The sequence below is a fragment of the Trypanosoma cruzi genome, genomic scaffold (genome assembly GCF_000209065.1).
Source record: "Trypanosoma cruzi strain CL Brener 1047053517161 genomic scaffold, whole genome shotgun sequence".
Classification (NCBI taxonomy): Eukaryota; Euglenozoa; class Kinetoplastea; order Trypanosomatida; family Trypanosomatidae; genus Trypanosoma; species Trypanosoma cruzi.
In genome coordinates, this window is record NW_001849569.1 from 281745 (window position 1) to 298793 (window position 17049).

Sequence of the window (17049 nt, forward strand, 5' to 3'; positions counted from 1 at the left end):
TTTGTTTCCGTTGATGTTGACAGACGGGAGAAGAGCACGCGGCACGATTGCCGAAGAGAAGAACACGGAAATATAGAGAGGGATATAGAGGAAGAAGGAGATAATGAGTTGTGCTGTGAGCCCTGCACTGGACACCGAGACGACACAAACCCATTCCGCTCAGCAATTGGCTTTTGACGACTCTGTTTTTCGTTTACGCCTGACGCCCGCGGCATCGGAGGCTTTTTACCTCGAAGAATGCAGGAACCACAGTGTGAACCCCAACAACACCTTTTTGAAGCAGCTGCTTGCCGGTGTGACTGTGTTCGACTTCGAGAATGGCTACCTGGGCGAGCGGGGCATTGTTCCCATCCTCTCGACACTGCAGCGGCTACCCGTGGTGGAGTTGTCCATGCGGAACTGTGAGGTCACCACCGAAGATGTTGAATTGATTCAAAAAACGTTTGGGTCGCATGACACTTTTAGGAAGATCGACCTGCGGGGCATTACATTGACAGTGGCCGCCGCCCGCCGTCTTCTCACCCTTGCTGTGCAGAACCCCCATGTGACAGAGATTCTGGTGGACGAGGATACGCCAAAGTATCTCTCCATTCAGAAGCAGTGCTTTGCCAATGCGGAATTGACGGTATTAGCCTCGCGGTGTCTGGTGTGTAACAGGCCCGTCATTCATTCCCCCGACCAGAAAATTGAGGGTCGTCTCCTCCTGTCGCTTGGAGAAGAACTGGATACCATGCTGCCTGCCCAAACAGGGGTGGCTCTCCAGGCCATGTTCCGTTGTATTTTGGCCTGCTGTGAGGTGGATGATGGGGTCCTATTTTTATGCTCCGGTGAATGTCGACTGCATCTCACGAAAGATATTCTTACTGCAATGCATGCAGTGGTTGGCAAACGTTTCTCCGGTGAGCAGACCGCGTATCCAGCGAATCCCATTCTTAGACGGTGTGTGGAAGGCATTCTAAAGACACCTTTGGGGAAACCGGTAAAAACAGTAAACAACAACGACATACATGTTGGGGATAATTTACGGACGAGAGTTACGTGCAGCGATAAGTACGACGTCGATGAGGACGACGAAGAGGATGAAGATGACAGCAACGGAAGAAATATATTGGATGAGGTGGAGGAAGAATGTTCTATATGTGGGGTCCATGCAGTCTGTCTTCCGAATGGGGGATTGCAGGCGATGCGTCGTGTCTGTAAAGAAATTGCGGAAGGTTCCGTTTTGCGCCCATCGGCGTTGTTCCGTCTTGCAAAGTTGATGATGCAGTACACGGATATTCGTCCCTGCTCAAAGAAGTGTGTGACGCATCTTGTGAGGTTTGGTATTTACGGCTACGGCGGCGTTTTACGACCCTCTTCCAAAAAAAATGATCAGTATGTTTCTTTACTCGATATTCCACTCACAAACTTGCCTATTGAAAATTTTGCCGTCCTCAACTTCTCGGCGGCATACATTGAAGAACTGGACGAAGAAGATACAACTTGTGCACTAACCGTTGCGAGTGCCATGTCAGACATGGATGGTGTGGCCATTGACCCTTACATGGTCTTTGCGTTTGGTCGGCATCTTGCACGGCTACCGTCTCATGTGTTGGGGATGGAATTGCGTCATGCATGTGAAGCTGTGCAAGTTGTTGGGTGTTTGCCCGCAAGTTTGGGGCCTTTTGACCGAAGAAAAGAACGACCTCCACGAAGTCGCTATGTTTCTTGGGAAAAATGGAGTGAATATGCCGATGTGGACAATATTGTGCGGGTTGCCTTTTCTCGACGACGGCAGGGAGTGTATCTCATTGACGGTCCACATGGAAATATGTTTGACAACACACGAGCGGCTCTTTGGGCTTTTCGAAAGCAACGACGTGCGGTATTAGTTGCCATGAAGTTCTCTCTAGAGTGGCTTGCGTTTCCAGGAGGTGTGGTGAAGAACGAGTCACCATTAAAGCGAGGTTTTCTGACAACATTCAAGGTTGTTGGTCAGACGAACATTGACAATGCGTTTTACCTCATTTGTCAGGGGAACTTTGGGCCCCGTGTTGGAAACAACGGCTTCTTCTACATTCCGCGTGGAATTTTTAATTTATACGTCACAGGTGATGCGTACATTTTTATTGACGCCGGAGCATACATGACGTTACGGGGTCACAGACGAAACCTTTACGCCGCAAGAATATTGCCCAAAAAAGTCATGGAGTTAGCGGAGCAAATTCCACTTCTAAAGGAAGTGCATTACTTATGTATTGAAGCCCTCAACTGGAAAACACGGCACCGCCTTGAGGTCACCAAGATTGTGTTTGAGGCCCTTTGCCACCTTCCTCCTCCGATATTTTTTATTTACCGCGGCTGCGACCGTGATGTGGCGGAGACCCAGGAAGAACTTTTGAGGACGTTACGGAAAATTGTTTTTATGGGCAACTCGCGCTCACTTCTTCTATTCTATCTCCATGAGGTGCTGGGGTTGAGGTCGGTCGAGTGGGTTCATGCTCTCGTCCAGCAAATATCACAGTATCCACCACTTCCCGTCTTACTACAGAAGCATGCCGAGTGTCTGAGAGCTGCCGATCTTGAGCGACGATGGACACGAATTCAGTGGACGTCGTTGGAAGCAGAGAAAAGTTTGCCAATAAGGATAGCGGCGCCAGCTCCTGAGCCTTCTCGACGTGGGAGGCCCTCGTCCAAACGACTTGCCAAGGTCACGGGTGGGAAGAAGTCGGGAAAGGAAGCACGGGATGCATTTATGAATAGACTGGAAAACCGCTGGAAGACGTTAAGAGAACGGAGGGAGTTGATGAGGGGAGTTCCTAGTCTCAGTCGAAGCACCAGGCAGTCAACTGGCCAATACCCTTTCGGGCCTGGCACTGCTTCGGTGTCCACAGCTCGATCGATGGCGTTGGAGAATGACAGTGTTCCCCTGTCGCTTGTCGGTCATCCATGGCACTCCGTCCGTCTTACAGAGGCGGATGGTAAATTGACAGATTATGTTTTGTTTTTTATCAAGGACCACACATGTTGTTTTAACACCAAAAACCACACCATCACAGAGCCATTGCACCCCATATTGGAGAACCCTTTCACGTGTCGTTTCCCCTTTGCTACCGGGTTTGACTGTGTGTTGCACTCGCCAGTGAATCCACGTACTGCATATTTCTTCTGCGGGGAGCAATGGATTGAGTGGGACACGTACTGGCAGACCTGCACAGGGGGGCCATTTAAACTACAACTTCACCAGCAGTTTGCGGCGCTGCCGCAGGAATTTTTTCGCAAGATTGATGCTGCTGTGCCCGTTCCAAATACTTCTTATGCCTTTTTGTTTTCGCAGCTTATGTATATACTCATGGACCTTGAACAGCGGCGACCTGTTGATACCGTGAAACGTATTGGCGACATGACGAAGAGTGAGAAGAACCTTCCAACGTTTAACACAACTCTTGCACGGCTGTTTCCGTACGGGCCCATGACAACATTACTTTGGAGTGTCGAAAAGGAAATCGAGTGCGACAAGAAGAACGAATGGGAAGGAAAGAGAAAACCCCCTGAGACAGGAGGGGAATTGGCCGACGTGGAGAAGATGAGTGTAATGCTGATTGGAAGAGAGGGTCGCGTGGTAATTGTTCACAGTTTTGCCCCTTCTGTGTCAACAATGAAAAGCGATGAATACCAGACGGTTCCCTCAACCTCTTTATCAAGACTTCCGCAAGCTCTACAGCAGATGACAACTGCTGCCCTGCATGGTGTTTGTAAGCATGTTCTTGACGCGGAGTGCAATCGATGTGGCGTTGTGTTGAATAATCTGGACCATGGAGGGCAACTGGCGGAAACTATTACCAGCACACTCACTCAGAAACGGGAAGAATTGATGGATCTCTTATCTCTCACCAGGCAGGATGGTACGTGCAATGTGACCTCGCTGCTCTGTGAAGAGGTCGTCTTTGTTCAAACCGAGGAAAGTCTGCTTGGTTATCTGCCGCAGGTGATAGAGGTAGATTACGGTTTCACGTATCCCGTTGCCTTTGGCGCCCTTGTAGTCGTGCTAGATACAACACGATTAGATTATCGAGTGCTTCGTGTGGCGCCGATTAGGGCTGTCGTTGAGAGTAGTGATGACGGCATTGTGTACGTTAAACACACGTGTTTTGTTCTTACACCTTATGTCACTGCCACTTGTTGGGGTGACGCACACGCAGCGCGCTTTTGGCGTCTTCGTTTTATAACACGATTGCCTGTGGGCACAGGTGTGGTGCGACTTTTATGGTATGAGGTTCTGCGAGCACTTGAAGCCATTCCTTTAGATCCCAGTGTTCCGCTCCAACCGCATCATTCAATCAGAGTCAACATCACGGCACCTCATATTCTTTGTAAACCTGCGGAACTACTGAACTATCTCGCTCCTGGAGCCGTCTTTGCATCCTCCTCAAGTGATGGTTGGTTAGAGAAACATTGCATTCTGCCGCTTCTTCCCGATGGGGTATTTTGTCTCTTTTTTTGTGGGAAAAACTTTGTTGAATTGGACCTGAGGAGTAACATTGTGGTTTCACACCGCACGATCCCTCTCGCGAGCCACCCCGGCTTCGCTCATTTACCATATCCCTTTTTATGTGGGTTTGACGCCGTGTTTTATCCCAATCTACAAACCCCATCTGTCGTGGCAATTGTTCATGGAAAGGAGATTATTTTGTGGAATTTGAAGTTGGGCTCTGAAGAACTGCAGAGCAACCCAAATGATCCTAATTTGTTCTTTAAGGGACTACCGTGGAGCATGGATCAAATTGAAGACATTGTTCAAATATGGGATTGCCCCGGTGAATTCTTTCTTATACGCTCTCAACAGGTACTGCGCTGGAACATTTTCACGGCGGAGGTTGTGGAGGGGCCGATGCTTCTTCGGAACTGCCCCTATTTATATCACAAGGAATTTGACGGAAAAACGATTTTATGCGTTACCTCCTTCCCTAAAGATCCCAGATGCTTCTATGTCTTCTGTGAGGATCGTGTGGCTTTTCAAACAGTGACCGACGGTATTGTGTCCGACCGCGTAGGACCAATCTGTGTAAGTCAAATGGATTTATTTAGCTCCATGACGTGGTACCTGAATTGGGGGAAGAGGCGACGCAGCTCCGTGATTCACATTGATTTCATGGAAGAACAGCCACTTCTGGTTGGAATCGTAATTCGAAGTTCCGAACCCTGTGATGAGGATTGGCTTATTGAATATAGCGATGATGGGTTGGACTGGAAAACTGTTGGTCATCACCTGCAATCCTCCGGGCTCAGTCGCACAATGTGGGGACTGGCGAGCGTGGAATTTACTTCTCATCGACTTTGGCGTTTAACCACAGATGCGACGCAAAGTTATTGTGTGAGAAATCAACCGGTATTCTATATGAGTGTCGTCTTCTACACTTTGCCCTGTACGCCGTATTTGCAGTCGGCGCAGAAAATTGCCTTGTCGGGTACATTAAATGGACCCATCTCTGAGTTATTTATGAAGGGAAAAACAACAGTGGCTTTTGAGAGTTTAACGGAATTTGCGAATGAACATAATCCGAAAACACATCATGTGACGCTTGAGTATGGGGTCTTGAAGTCCCCTAATCTCATGGCGTTTACCTGCCGGTGTGTGGGGGGTCGGGTAAATGCCGTATGGGGCGTCTGGTGTAGTGACGATGGGAGCCGTTGGGAGCAGTGTGGGCTGTGGCGTAGTCGTTTTGGCCATTTTAAAGCCTCGTGGAAACCCCGGGGCCCTCGACGGTACTGGCGCATTGAACTGCAAACGTGGGAGCCCAACGTGTTGTTTGAGAATTTCTACCTCTTTGAGTATTCTGGTCCTTCCATTGCTGTTGAGAATTCAACACCGGTCGGGGATGGATGGGATCCATCGATTCTGTGGGAAAAGAACTCCGCTGGATGCAAAGTGACACCCATGACATTTTTGGCGCACGTGGGGACGGCACTGGTGTTTGAAAACAAGAAAGACTCTGCCCATGTTGTCGGCGTGCGCCTGGTGAGTCACGAGAAACAAAGTACATCCACCACGTTTGTTGTCGAATGCAGTTTGGACGCTGTAGAATGGCGAACACTCAATGTGTTCCTTTTACTACGTAATGGCTCCGCGCAAGCGGCATGGGAAAGTGGCGATTATTATCAGTTCTGGCGTCTTCGTATTGTGCAGCACACAGGACCATCCTTCCTTACACTTCGCGATATCTGTTTTGAAACTTTTAAGCCGACGCTGTACCGTGTCGTAGAGCCTAAAAAAGTGAATGCAGAAAGCCCCGGCTTCGAGGTATTTCACTTTGGAGCTGAGCCGAAAGAAATGGTTGCTGTACAAGTAGTGTTGCCGCCTGACTCCGTGTATATCGTGGAGAAACTCTCACCTGACGGTGCCGCTTGGGAGGAAGTTGCGATCATCCAGAACAGTGACACGACACAATCACGGACTGTGCATCAGGGGTGGGTGCCGAGGGGGTCTTCTTCTTGTTGGCGTTTGCGTCCTGCTGTGCAGAATTTTGAAGAGGGTTATGTGGTGTCGCCTCCTTCTCTTTCCACGGACATGAGCGCTCAGTGGTACAGTTTTAGTGGAAAGATGCTTGTTTCCTCAAAACTGAGTGATATCCCATCTGTAGGGGTTACCACGACCGGTTTTTTGGAGGTGCAGGCCCCTGGGCGTCTCACCGAAAATAAAACGGATACCGTGGTGCTACGCTCCATAGGACAGCAAAAAGTAATGACGGTTACATGGTGCTTTGAGAAGGGCACAACGCCACTTTTTCATCAAGTGTTTTTGAAGGGACGTAGATTTACCGATCTGATCCGTTCAATGTCTCTGTCGTCTCTTTCACAACACAAGAAATCTACACCTACGATGAATTCATCCACGAAAGCGTCAACACGTGCTGGGACGACTGTTCTTGCTGGTGCGTCAGAGGGAGAAGGGAATGGCAACACTGAAGGAGAAGCTGAAGAGGAAATGCAGAAGGAAGAAGACGGGAGCTGTATTACAATTGTGGTGGAGACAAGTGAGGATGGCGTGAACTTTGTCCCGATTGCAGAGCGTCCCTTCTCCCAACTGGGCAATTCTCTTTCATGGCCGACGAATGTAGCCTCCTCGTACTGGCGGATCAGGTTTAAAGGAATTCGAGAGGATGAGAACCTGGAGTTGCGGCAGGTCACCTGGTTTCAGGAGACTGGTGCCACTACCGCGTTGGCCCCACCAATACCATGCATGGCCAGTCACTCGATGTACAGCAAATGGCAGGACGCCGCCTTCAATTATGAGGAAGAGTTCTGTCAGAATTGCCGCGAAGGTTTTGATCAAGCGAGAAGCGTTTTAAGTGGTCTTCGGGAACCAAATGATATTGAGCGTCATGGACGTTTGGCAAAGGGTGTAATTCGACTGAGAGCGCGCTTTATGAATTTTGTTGCTAAGACTTCAAAAGAGGCTACAAAAGAAAAGAACCCACCTCATGACAAATTTGTCTCCATTGGTCAAACATTGAGCAATGACATCATGTATCTACTTTACAAAGCCACAATAAATTACGGTTGTAATGTGGATGAACTAAATCAGCTGGTGGAACATCCAATGTTACTGTCTCGTGATTTTGTGCGTTCGGCTGATAATAATTCTTGGTTTTATCCAAAATTTTATGAGACAGGTACATTGGTGGAAAGCTTTTATGGCTTTCACAACGTACGTGCCTCCCTTACTGTCTTATGGAGTCTGTCAGTGCAGCTGCAGAAGAACACAGATCTTCTTTTTCACCCTTCTATGACTCCACTCAGTCCGCACCTGGCCTCTGTTATTATTACAATAAATATTGAGCGGGACAACTGGATCGCGGCGGAGCATTTTCCAGAACTTCCACTCCTTTACTACGCGGGATTTACAGAACGACCCATGGTGATTGTATTTGCCCTCAATCAGGTGAAATTTACCTCCAAATACAATTTGACGATACCCGGGGCAGCCTGCTTTCCTGCCACGTTTCCATTTAGGATACTTCCAGGGGTGAACTTTCTCCAACGCATGCCTCTTACAGCCTGCCCATTTCCTCTTTTTGATTGCCTTCAAATGATATATTCGAAGGAGTTTCTTGGGAATTACGAAACGGAAGTGGTGTTTACCTCGCCCTCGATGCATAGCAGCACAGGCCTTGTTTGCTTCACACTACCAGGAGAGGGTATTAACTTTTCCATACCCGGCTTGAAAATTGAAAGCATTGAATTTGAGGTTCAGCTTAATGTGGAGAGGGATATTGGAGAGGAAGGAGATACCGCGGTGATGGAGCAAACCGGTGCCGAGGATGACTTTTCCAAAGTGACGTTTTTTACCCACAACAGTGTATTTAAGGGTGCGGCTGAAGATCCACCTGTACAAATAACTCTTTTGGGAGTCTTTCATCAGACCGAAGACCGAATAGCGGTCCGTGGTGTGTCTCCCAGTGCGCATGTGCCGGTTCTTTGTCGTTTCCCGGACGCATTTATCACGGACCTGAACATCTCGTTTGATCTTGTGGCTGGAGAAGCACCACAGTCATTTGTGGAGCCTTTCTTCACGGTAGCGGGCACCCTGACGACACCGACATGCGGCAGCTACGATTGTCAGTTTTTTCAGGTACGCCTAAATCGTGGTCATGAGTCCATTGCGCTGCAGGTTGTGAGTTTGCAGCTGGCGAAATTCATCCACCTTGGGAATTATATGGTTAACTCTTTGTCTCAAGTGCAGAACATGGATTGGCTGCGGAACGTTCCTGTCGCATGTTCATTTAATCTCAAGATGTGCTATTCTGAGTTAAGAGTTTTTGGAAGTGGAAATATCTGTATTTTGGATTTTAGGGGTGATGCTTTTGCTATTATTTCTCCGGATGGCGTTGGGATTACGGCAACACTTCCCACCCTACGTTTTGGTGATATTCTTTTAAAAGGGAAGTCTGACAAGGAGTGTGTTGTAGTGAATATCGCTGCACCTGCTAGCGCCCCTTCCGTCATACGGATAGATGGATATAGTTCACTTCTTGCAACTCAACCCTACCCGACGAAAATTGAGATAACCCAGGAAGGGGTCATGTGCATCTCTACCGGCGTTTTTTATGACGTGTGTATTGAGGAAGAGTCATTTTTCCCATCAGGAGCGTACGCACAGGTGACAATATCACGTGGGGCCATCGCCGATTGTCTTAGTGAATTGTTACAAGAGACGCCTATGATAGTTGCCTTTTTGGCTACGGGAATTCCTTTCTCATTGGAGGTGGAGGAAGTGGTTGGCGAGGAGTGTTTGTTGGAAAGAAAACTTCTATTCCTCACTGTGCGCGGTGTACTGTTTGGATGCCGCTTTGATGTGATGACATCTGTGTTATCTCCAGATAACACCATAGAAGAAGCACGTCGAATTTGCCAGGATCTTATTCCCCGTATCGTGGAGCAGTGCGACGAGTCTCTCTGGGCATCGTATGAGTTGCTGGCTGGGTGCTTTTTGCCCCTGGACTCACCGGAGAGAGAGAGGGTTGCTGAAGAGGGAGGAAAGGGAGCAGTGGATGAGGAGAGCGGCAAGAAGGACGAGGAAGCCGCGTTATCCCCTACTGGGCAACCTGCGCCAGAAAGAAATTCTTTAAAAGCAGAAAGTGGACAATTTATTGGATACTGGATCGCGTGCGAGTGCGAGGCGTTGGATAAAGAAATCCAAGAAGACTTCGAGACTGTGGCCTGTGAAAACCCCAAATGGAGTTTCGTTTAGTTTGAAAAGGAAGTGTGAAGTTGAAATATTTTGCTGCAACTGACACTCAGGCTGCAATGTTATCTGCACCTGAGAAGTGCCAGCTTATTTAGAGAGAAAGAGAGGATTAATATTCTTTTTGAAACGCCAGCAGAAATTGAAAAAAAAAAAAAAAAAAAAAGAGGGTTTTTGATGGAAGACACAGACTCTAGCAGTGGTGTACGAAAGAATATACATGTAAGTATGTATGTATCTTACGCATATGCAAATGAGGTTGATGTCCTTATTTGGTGTAGATTGCTTAGTACCATTGATCTTACATTATGCGTGCCAATATTTTGTGGAATTTTGTTTTGCCTTTTTTCTGGAGAGGAGGGTGTTGTTTCCGGCTTTCAAAGGGCGTTTACTTCACCTGTAAGGCAGACAAAACTACATCAAAAAAAAAAAAAACGTGTGAGAAGGGGAAAAAGTTTGGATTTTTGTTTTTTTTTTTTTTAATTCTCAATTTGATGGAGTCGTCGGTGTCTTCTTTGATGGACCACCTCAATGGTGTGGAGACACGCCGTCGTGTTGTTATGATGAAGCGCAAAGAAGCCGAGACGCGACTGGCCTTTTCCACTGAGGAACACCAGCAGCTGGAACAACAGACTGCACAGAATGAGGTTCGGGCAGTGGAGCTGAAGAAAGAGCTGGACCACCTCCTTGAGGAGCAGCGGCAGCTACAGCTGCAGTTAATGGCCGGTATGGACACAGTCCGTCAGAGCGAGGTGGAGGAGGCGCTTCTTATCGAGCACGCGCGAGCCCAGCTGGAGAAGGCGACTATCCTCGTGACGACGTGGCGTGAGCAGACACGTGACCTGGACGAGGTGCAGCGCTCTTGGGGGGAGGATGATGCAGCGGCCCCGCTTCAACAAAGTGCCGCAGAACTCGACGCCGAATTGGTCCGTTTGTGTGGCGAGAAGAAGCGAATTGAACAGGCTATCAAAGAAGCGATGGAAGCGCATGCGTTGCGGGCAGCCGGCCTTGGCGCAGGAACCGCACCACAATCCGATGCGGCCGCTGCACATGCCTTGCCGGCGGGCGATGATGTTGCCGCCATCCAACTGAAGGACCAGTTGGAGTTGGAGCAGCGTGAATTTGCAGAAATTCAGATGCATCATGCGAGGCAGATGGCTGCGTTGGATCGCGAGGTTGCAGACTTGAAAAGCCGCTCAATGGAACTTGCCCAGTGGCTCGCTGACACGGTTGGCTCACGTGACCAGGTTCTACTGAGTACCCAACTTCTGCAGTCCTGCCTGAACAGCGGCGTATGCGCACTCTGCCGTCCATCGTCTTGAAGGACTCACGAATTTGTTACAAAAACACTCTTTTTTATTTTTTTTTTATCTTTTTTTTTTCACTTGACTTTGCTTTGACGGATGACTTTTTTTCTTTTTTTTTTTTTTTTTTTTTCATATTTTTTTACAGATGGGGTTAATGCCGTGTATTTCTCCCACCCCGACTAGGGGCTTTTCCTCCTCCCCTATCTTTTATGACCTTTTGTTTTGTTGTGAGGTGGAAAAGACGGAGCATTCTCGGAACAACTGCTCTTTATTTATTTAATTTATTTATTTATTTTTGCTTTTTTGAATTTTCGCAGGAAGGAGCTTACGCGACACCGCGCCCACAGCCACTCTGCAGGAATGCTAAAGGGTCTTCGGAATCGAGTGAGGCGCGAGAATGAGCCTCGCGTACTTATTGTGGGACTGGACAATGCAGGGAAAACGACGTTACTGAATACTCTTGGTGAGAGCGACGTCAACGATGACGAGAATACTCGCAAAACCCCCGCGGCACCGGAAGGGCCAACGCACGGGTTTAACATTAAGACTCTGACGCGTGGTGATCGGCGGGCGAAGTTGTGCGATCTCGGTGGTCAGCGGGCGTTGAGAGAGTACTGGCAGGATTATTACAATAACGCGGACTGCATCATGTACGTGGTGGACTCCTCCGATCACCGCCGCCTTGAGGAGGCCCACACGTCATTTGTGGATGTGCTGAACGGAATCCCGGGGGTACCTGTTCTGGTCCTTGCGAATAAACAAGATCTTGCGACAGCAAAGACGCCACAAGTGATTGCAGAGTCGCTTCATCTGCAGGAGTCCCGTGACCGTAAGTGGCACATTCAGGGATGCAGCGCCAAGTCCGGTATGGGTCTAGAGGAAGGCGTCGCATGGATCCTAAGCGTGTGCACCTCCTGAGGTGAATAAATAAGAGGTGACGCTAGGTGGGGGAGAGGAAGATGGAAAGAAGATGTGCATTACTAGGAGGATACGGCGTGTCGTTTCATATTTATTGAAGCAAACCAACGCATATAATATGAGAGAGACGAACGCTGACTGAGGGCATTTACACAGTTCTGTGGTGGAGAGCATTATTGCAACCAATTATTTACAAAAAAAAAAAAAGCGAAGGTTGTTTGAATTTTCTTGACCGCAAACGCACATAGAAACGGGCAGACGCCCAAAAGATAGTAATAAAATGCCAGGAATAAAGAAAGTGGAATAATACGAGATATGGACTTCGTCTATTCCGTATAAAACTCTCTCTTACTCTCACCGTCTTTCTTTTTATAACGGCGTGGCGCAGTGGGTAATTGTGTGTGTGTGTGTGTGTTTGTGTGTGTGTGTATGACATTTATTTATGGTAGAAAAAATTTGGTTAAGCTTGCTGTTTAATGGTGTTCAAGGCGAAGCAACGGAGCCCAATTGATGGACGATGCAGTCACATATGTTTGCCTGCTTTTAAACGCTCTCTATTGTGTTTATTGGGCCCTTCTGATGGCGAAGCCGTACATACGCTTCTTGCCGACGTCTGCTGTTGATGTTGTTTTCCTTTTTTTCGCCACCAACACGGTACTCGCCTACTTCCAAGATGCATAGACACACAGAAGAAATTAATTCTTGGGCCTTTTGTAACCGGTTTCCTTTTTTTTTTCCTTTTTTTTTTTTTTTTTTTTTGTCACCCGTCTCCATGCGTATGTAAATGTATATTTTTGTGGCATTTTCCGTGTGGGGTTTTTGATGAGTGTTTATGGAAATTATTGCTTCAAGGCGCCCTTTTTTTTTTTTTTTCTTTTGTTATGTTTTTTTTTTTTTTTTGGGTTTTTTTTGTTTGGGGGTTTGGGGGGGGGGGGGTCTGCCCTGCCATGCGGGGGGGAATGAATTAAAACTCTGGATAACCGGGGTTTCCTTCACAGTTGGCGGGCGGAACGGGGTTGGAAAGGAATGTTCCCATGGCGACGGACACAGATGGCAGAATTGAGGAGCCGCGTGGCGTTACATGTGGACTTTGTTTTAACGTTTTGAAACTCCCGCTCACATTTGACTGCAGGCACAGTTATTGCACTGACTGTGTGCGCGCCAAGTTGGAATCTCAAAACAGTGACGGTTTTGCATGTCCCCTCTGCAATGTACTGCACGCTGCGGTGTCGGCACGAAACCTGCAGAGTTTTTCTGACGCCAGAGTTGCTAGCCATGTGAAAATGATAGCGGAGGGGACGGATGGTGCACCCATGTGCCAGTGGTGCGAAGAAGTTCCTGCAGCCGTACAGTGCCATGAATGCATGTTCGTCTACTGCAATGATTGCAACATAGCCGTGCACAAGAGCGCTGCTAAACGGGGCCATGTGACAGCAAAAATCGGGAGTCAACAGAAGCTGCGAGGAATGCAAAAAAAATGCCATGTTCGTGGTCATGAAGAGTATCGTGCCGAGTTTTACTGTTCTCAGTGCGAGGAAATGTGTTGTGCGTATTGTCTTCAGGTTGGGCCTCACAAAAATCATGAGAATATGGGTGCCGCCCGGGCAGCGGCTGATATCCGGCAGCAGCTCTCGCGTGACATGGGCCTGATAACACAGAAAAAGACGGTTCTTGAAAGTCAAGCCAGTGAACTCAACCGCGTGACCGCCCAATATTTTAACTCATACGATAGTGTCGAAAACATCATCACGGAACGCTTTAATCACTTCAAACAACAGTTGATGCAGCGGGAAGTGGAGCTGCGCAAGTTACTTGCAACGCTCAGAGAATCGGGAGACGCCTCACTCACATCGACGCGGAAACTATTTTTGACGAAGCTCAACGCGTTGAATGAGGCCACGCTGCGCTTTCAACATCTGCGGAGTGGTGGTTCTGATCACGAAGTATTGGAGAGCCGTTCAATTCTCTATAGTTTCCTCAAGACTGAGACCCCCACCGTGACGGGAAGCGGATTCAAAGTCTCCAATCTCGGTGACATGATGATTTCGGGGTTGGAGCTCCATTTGGATCTACAAACCGTGCATGGCGTGGAGCTGCATAACACCGATTCGACGGAAAGGAAACCGAACAATGGTCCACCCTCAGGAGGCATGACAACCCGTCAACCGAGTGAAGCTACGAATGGCAACCGAAACTTTGTTGGGGGATCGACACTGCCTCCAGAAACACCGTTGCGTTTGACATTTCCCGTTGATGATGATGTGGAAGCCACTCTGAAAGGTGACGGTGTTCTGTTGCGCTGCGTTGCACGTGGGGGAGGCGGATCGACCCAAATAGGTGTGCGAAGCAGGGAACTTATGGAGACTGTTGGAACTCTTTTTCCTGAAGATGGAGGCTGTGTTACATGGCGGATACGACTGGAGCTCATTACAGAGTCTTTTGTTGGTGTTGTTGAGAAGACAGACGCCGCTGCCATCCCTGAGGGTTTCTACTGGTGCCCTACGAAGAGCGGTGTCGTTGACGGGCATATTGGCCGCCCCACTCCAATTGTTCAGCAGCTGCCTGTGTGTCGCAACGGCGATGTGCTTCGCTTTACGTATGACATACGAGAAAGGACCCTACGATTTGGTTTGAATGGGAGTGATCGCGGTGTCATACTCACTGAATTGCACCCTCGCGTGGCAGCATGTTTTATTTTTTATCCTGGGGAGGCGTTGACGGTCTTCTCCTGAAAGGATGGTTTTATTTTTTTTTTTTTTCTACTTTGTCGTTGTTGTTGTTGTTGTTGTTTATCGCCCAAGTCTGTGTACATTGACATGGCCTCACGGCAAAATAGAAGATGGTGGCGTGGACATCATTTGCGTCGGTTGAATTTTGATGGACGGCGGAGAGGGGTTTTGTTTCTTCTTTCAATTGGACCGGAGATATATATATATATATAAAGAGGGAGAGAGAGAGAGAGAGGCAGGGAAAAAAAATTTAGAAAAGAGAAGGAAGTCTCGAGAGGGTATTTTTTGTTTGTTTGCGCTGAATCTTTGGCAGACCTCCTCCCAGGCGTTGGCGGTGCGTCTTGTCGGTTTGCCACTCGTCAAGAAGCGAAAAGCGATGCCATTTTTTTTTGGCTTCTTTACTGCAGGAATTAAAAAAAAAAAAAAAAGACGAGGACAAGACAAAAGAATTCAAATTGCCCTTTTCTTTCTTTCTGCGTGAGTCGGTGAGTATTACTTCTATGGGTGTATCTTCCAAAAAATGTGGTGCTGCTGGCGTGTCGCACCGTTTCACTTGTCTTTGGCCCTCCCTTCATGTTTTATTATTATTATTATTATTGTGTGTGAATGATTTTAGGATTTCTAATAATGACACTGTCGGAGTTTATTGATCAGACTCTTCAAGGAAGGCGTCCATCCAGTATTTTCTACGCGTCTGTCGGCACGATTGTGGCTGCCAAGCTGCTGACAGACATTTTCAAGGATGGATTTCTTATTAAGCGTTCTAAATTTGCTAAGTGGCGCATCATACGTACCCTTGCTGCCCCTATCATTGAGCGGGAGGTGAAAACAGCCGGTAAGGCGTTTAAAATGCCAGCCAAGGAAGGCGAATTTAAGGCGAATAAGCTGCCAGAGAAGAGTACAACGGATGAGAGAGTTTTAAGCCTTGTAAAAACGTTTCACGAAGAGCTTGATAAGCCTTACGAGACGGGTGGATTTAGTGGATCTGTCTATCATGGGGGAGCATCGCACACACAGCTGATCAACCGCGTTATGGAATTATTCCAGTGGAGTAACCCGCTACACGTTGATTTGTTTGGCGCTACACGAAAGATGGAAGCGGAGGTAGCGTCAATGGTTCTCCACATGTTCAATGGTCATTTACTCCCGGATGCATGTGGTACCGTGACGTCTGGTGGTACAGAAAGCATTATGATGGCGCTCAAGTCCTATCGCGACTGGGGACGTGCCAAGCGAGGTATTGAGAAGCCCTCTGTTATTGTGGGCGTCACCGCACATCCTGCCTTTGACAAAGGTGCCGAGTATTTTGGTATTAACTTGATCAAAGTTCCAGTAGATCCGGTAACTCGGAAAATTAATGTAAAAGAAGTGGAAAAGCACATTAAGTACAATACTGTAGCCATTGTTGGTTCTGCACCGACTTTTCCTCATGGTACAATTGACCCCATCAGTGAATTGGCCGAATTGGCCTATCGTCATAAAATCGGATTGCATGTGGATTGCTGTTTGGGTGGTTTTATAGTGCCATTTATGGAAAAGGCTGGTTTTCCTGTTCCTATTGTAGATTTTCGTCTCCCTGGCGTCACGACAATCAGCTGTGATACACACAAGTATGGATACGCGCCCAAGGGCTCATCAACTGTTCTTTACAGAACAAAAGATCTGCGTTCTTTCCAGTTTTGCTGCGTGGCAGACTGGCCCGGCGGCATTTATTGTTCCCCCGCAGTAAGTGGTTCCAAGCCAGGCAACGTCATTGCGGGGACGTGGGCAGCTATGGTTCGTATGGGAGAAGAGGGCTACGTTGAAAACTGTCGTAAAATTGTGAATGCGCGTATAAAAATGACAGCTGCCCTCTCCAAGCTGCCATATATCACAATCCTGGGTGATCCCATTACCTCTGTCTTTGCCTTTAACAGTGAATGCATTGACATTTTCCTTCTCGGTGACCGTCTGAGAGAGCGGGGGTGGGCTCTGAACAGGCTTCAATTTCCATCTGGTCTTCAGTTCTCTGTGACGCTGCTGCAAACAAATGAAGGCGTTGCGGACCGCTTCATCAAAGACGTGACGAGCATTGGTGAAGAGATGTACATAGCAGTGAAGGAAGCTGAAAAGGAGCACCGCGTTGTGAAAAAAGACGAGGCAGGAGGATCTATTTATGCTTCACAACAGCGAGTCAGCGATCGTAGTATTGTGAAGGACATTCTACGGGAGTTCTTAGATCAGTACTACAGTACAAATCATTGACGCGGTAAAATGCATATAAATATATATGTGAGATGTCCATTTGGGTAATTCTTTTTTTTTTTTTTTTTTTGCCTGATCTACCTGCATCTTCTTCCGAAGAGGATGTTATATATATATATATATATAC

The 17049-nt window shown here is 47.8% G+C and overlaps 5 protein-coding genes across 5 annotated transcripts, besides 16 other annotated features; all 5 read left to right on the top strand.

The window, feature by feature from the left end:
* Positions 1 to 11551: part of a sequence feature (heterozygous, Esmeraldo-like haplotype) that runs on past the window's edge.
* Tc00.1047053506941.194 (hypothetical protein, conserved) lies at positions 104 to 9730 on the top strand (the record flags this gene model as incomplete). The annotated part of the gene is made up of 1 exon (XM_814002.1): positions 104 to 9730. One exon carries the CDS (start codon positions 104 to 106, stop codon positions 9728 to 9730), a length of 9627 nt encoding a protein of 3208 aa, XP_819095.1.
* Positions 9870 to 9890: a microsatellite.
* Tc00.1047053506941.180 (hypothetical protein, conserved) lies at positions 10033 to 11046 on the top strand (the record flags this gene model as incomplete). Its single annotated transcript, XM_813992.1, has 1 exon — positions 10033 to 11046. The coding sequence occupies one exon, from the start codon at positions 10033 to 10035 to the stop codon at positions 11044 to 11046; it is 1014 nt and encodes a 337-aa protein (XP_819085.1).
* Positions 11077 to 11106: a microsatellite.
* Positions 11133 to 11172: a microsatellite.
* Positions 11299 to 11326: a microsatellite.
* Positions 11392 to 11949, top strand: Tc00.1047053506941.170 (ADP-ribosylation factor-like protein, putative; the record flags this gene model as incomplete). Its single annotated transcript, XM_813991.1, has 1 exon — positions 11392 to 11949. The coding sequence occupies one exon, from the start codon at positions 11392 to 11394 to the stop codon at positions 11947 to 11949; it is 558 nt and encodes a 185-aa protein (XP_819084.1).
* Positions 11552 to 12563: a sequence feature (haploid, non-Esmeraldo-like haplotype).
* Positions 12346 to 12381: a microsatellite.
* Positions 12564 to 12985: a sequence feature (heterozygous, non-Esmeraldo-like haplotype).
* Positions 12671 to 12708: a microsatellite.
* Positions 12808 to 12864: a microsatellite.
* Tc00.1047053506941.159 (zinc-finger protein, putative) lies at positions 12984 to 14681 on the top strand (the record flags this gene model as incomplete). The annotated part of the gene is made up of 1 exon (XM_814001.1): positions 12984 to 14681. The coding sequence occupies one exon, from the start codon at positions 12984 to 12986 to the stop codon at positions 14679 to 14681; it is 1698 nt and encodes a 565-aa protein (XP_819094.1).
* Positions 12986 to 13304: a sequence feature (areas merged during assembly that could not be assigned to a particular haplotype. This can correspond to areas where the two haplotypes were merged or to regions with more than two copies in the genome that were merged during assembly.).
* Positions 13305 to 17049: part of a sequence feature (heterozygous, Esmeraldo-like haplotype) that runs on past the window's edge.
* Positions 14714 to 14739: a microsatellite.
* Positions 14890 to 14926: a sequence feature (CT-rich).
* Positions 15257 to 15276: a microsatellite.
* On the top strand, positions 15285 to 16922 carry Tc00.1047053506941.150 (sphingosine phosphate lyase-like protein, putative; the record flags this gene model as incomplete). The annotated part of the gene is made up of 1 exon (XM_813990.1): positions 15285 to 16922. The coding sequence occupies one exon, from the start codon at positions 15285 to 15287 to the stop codon at positions 16920 to 16922; it is 1638 nt and encodes a 545-aa protein (XP_819083.1).
* Positions 17029 to 17049: part of a microsatellite that runs on past the window's edge.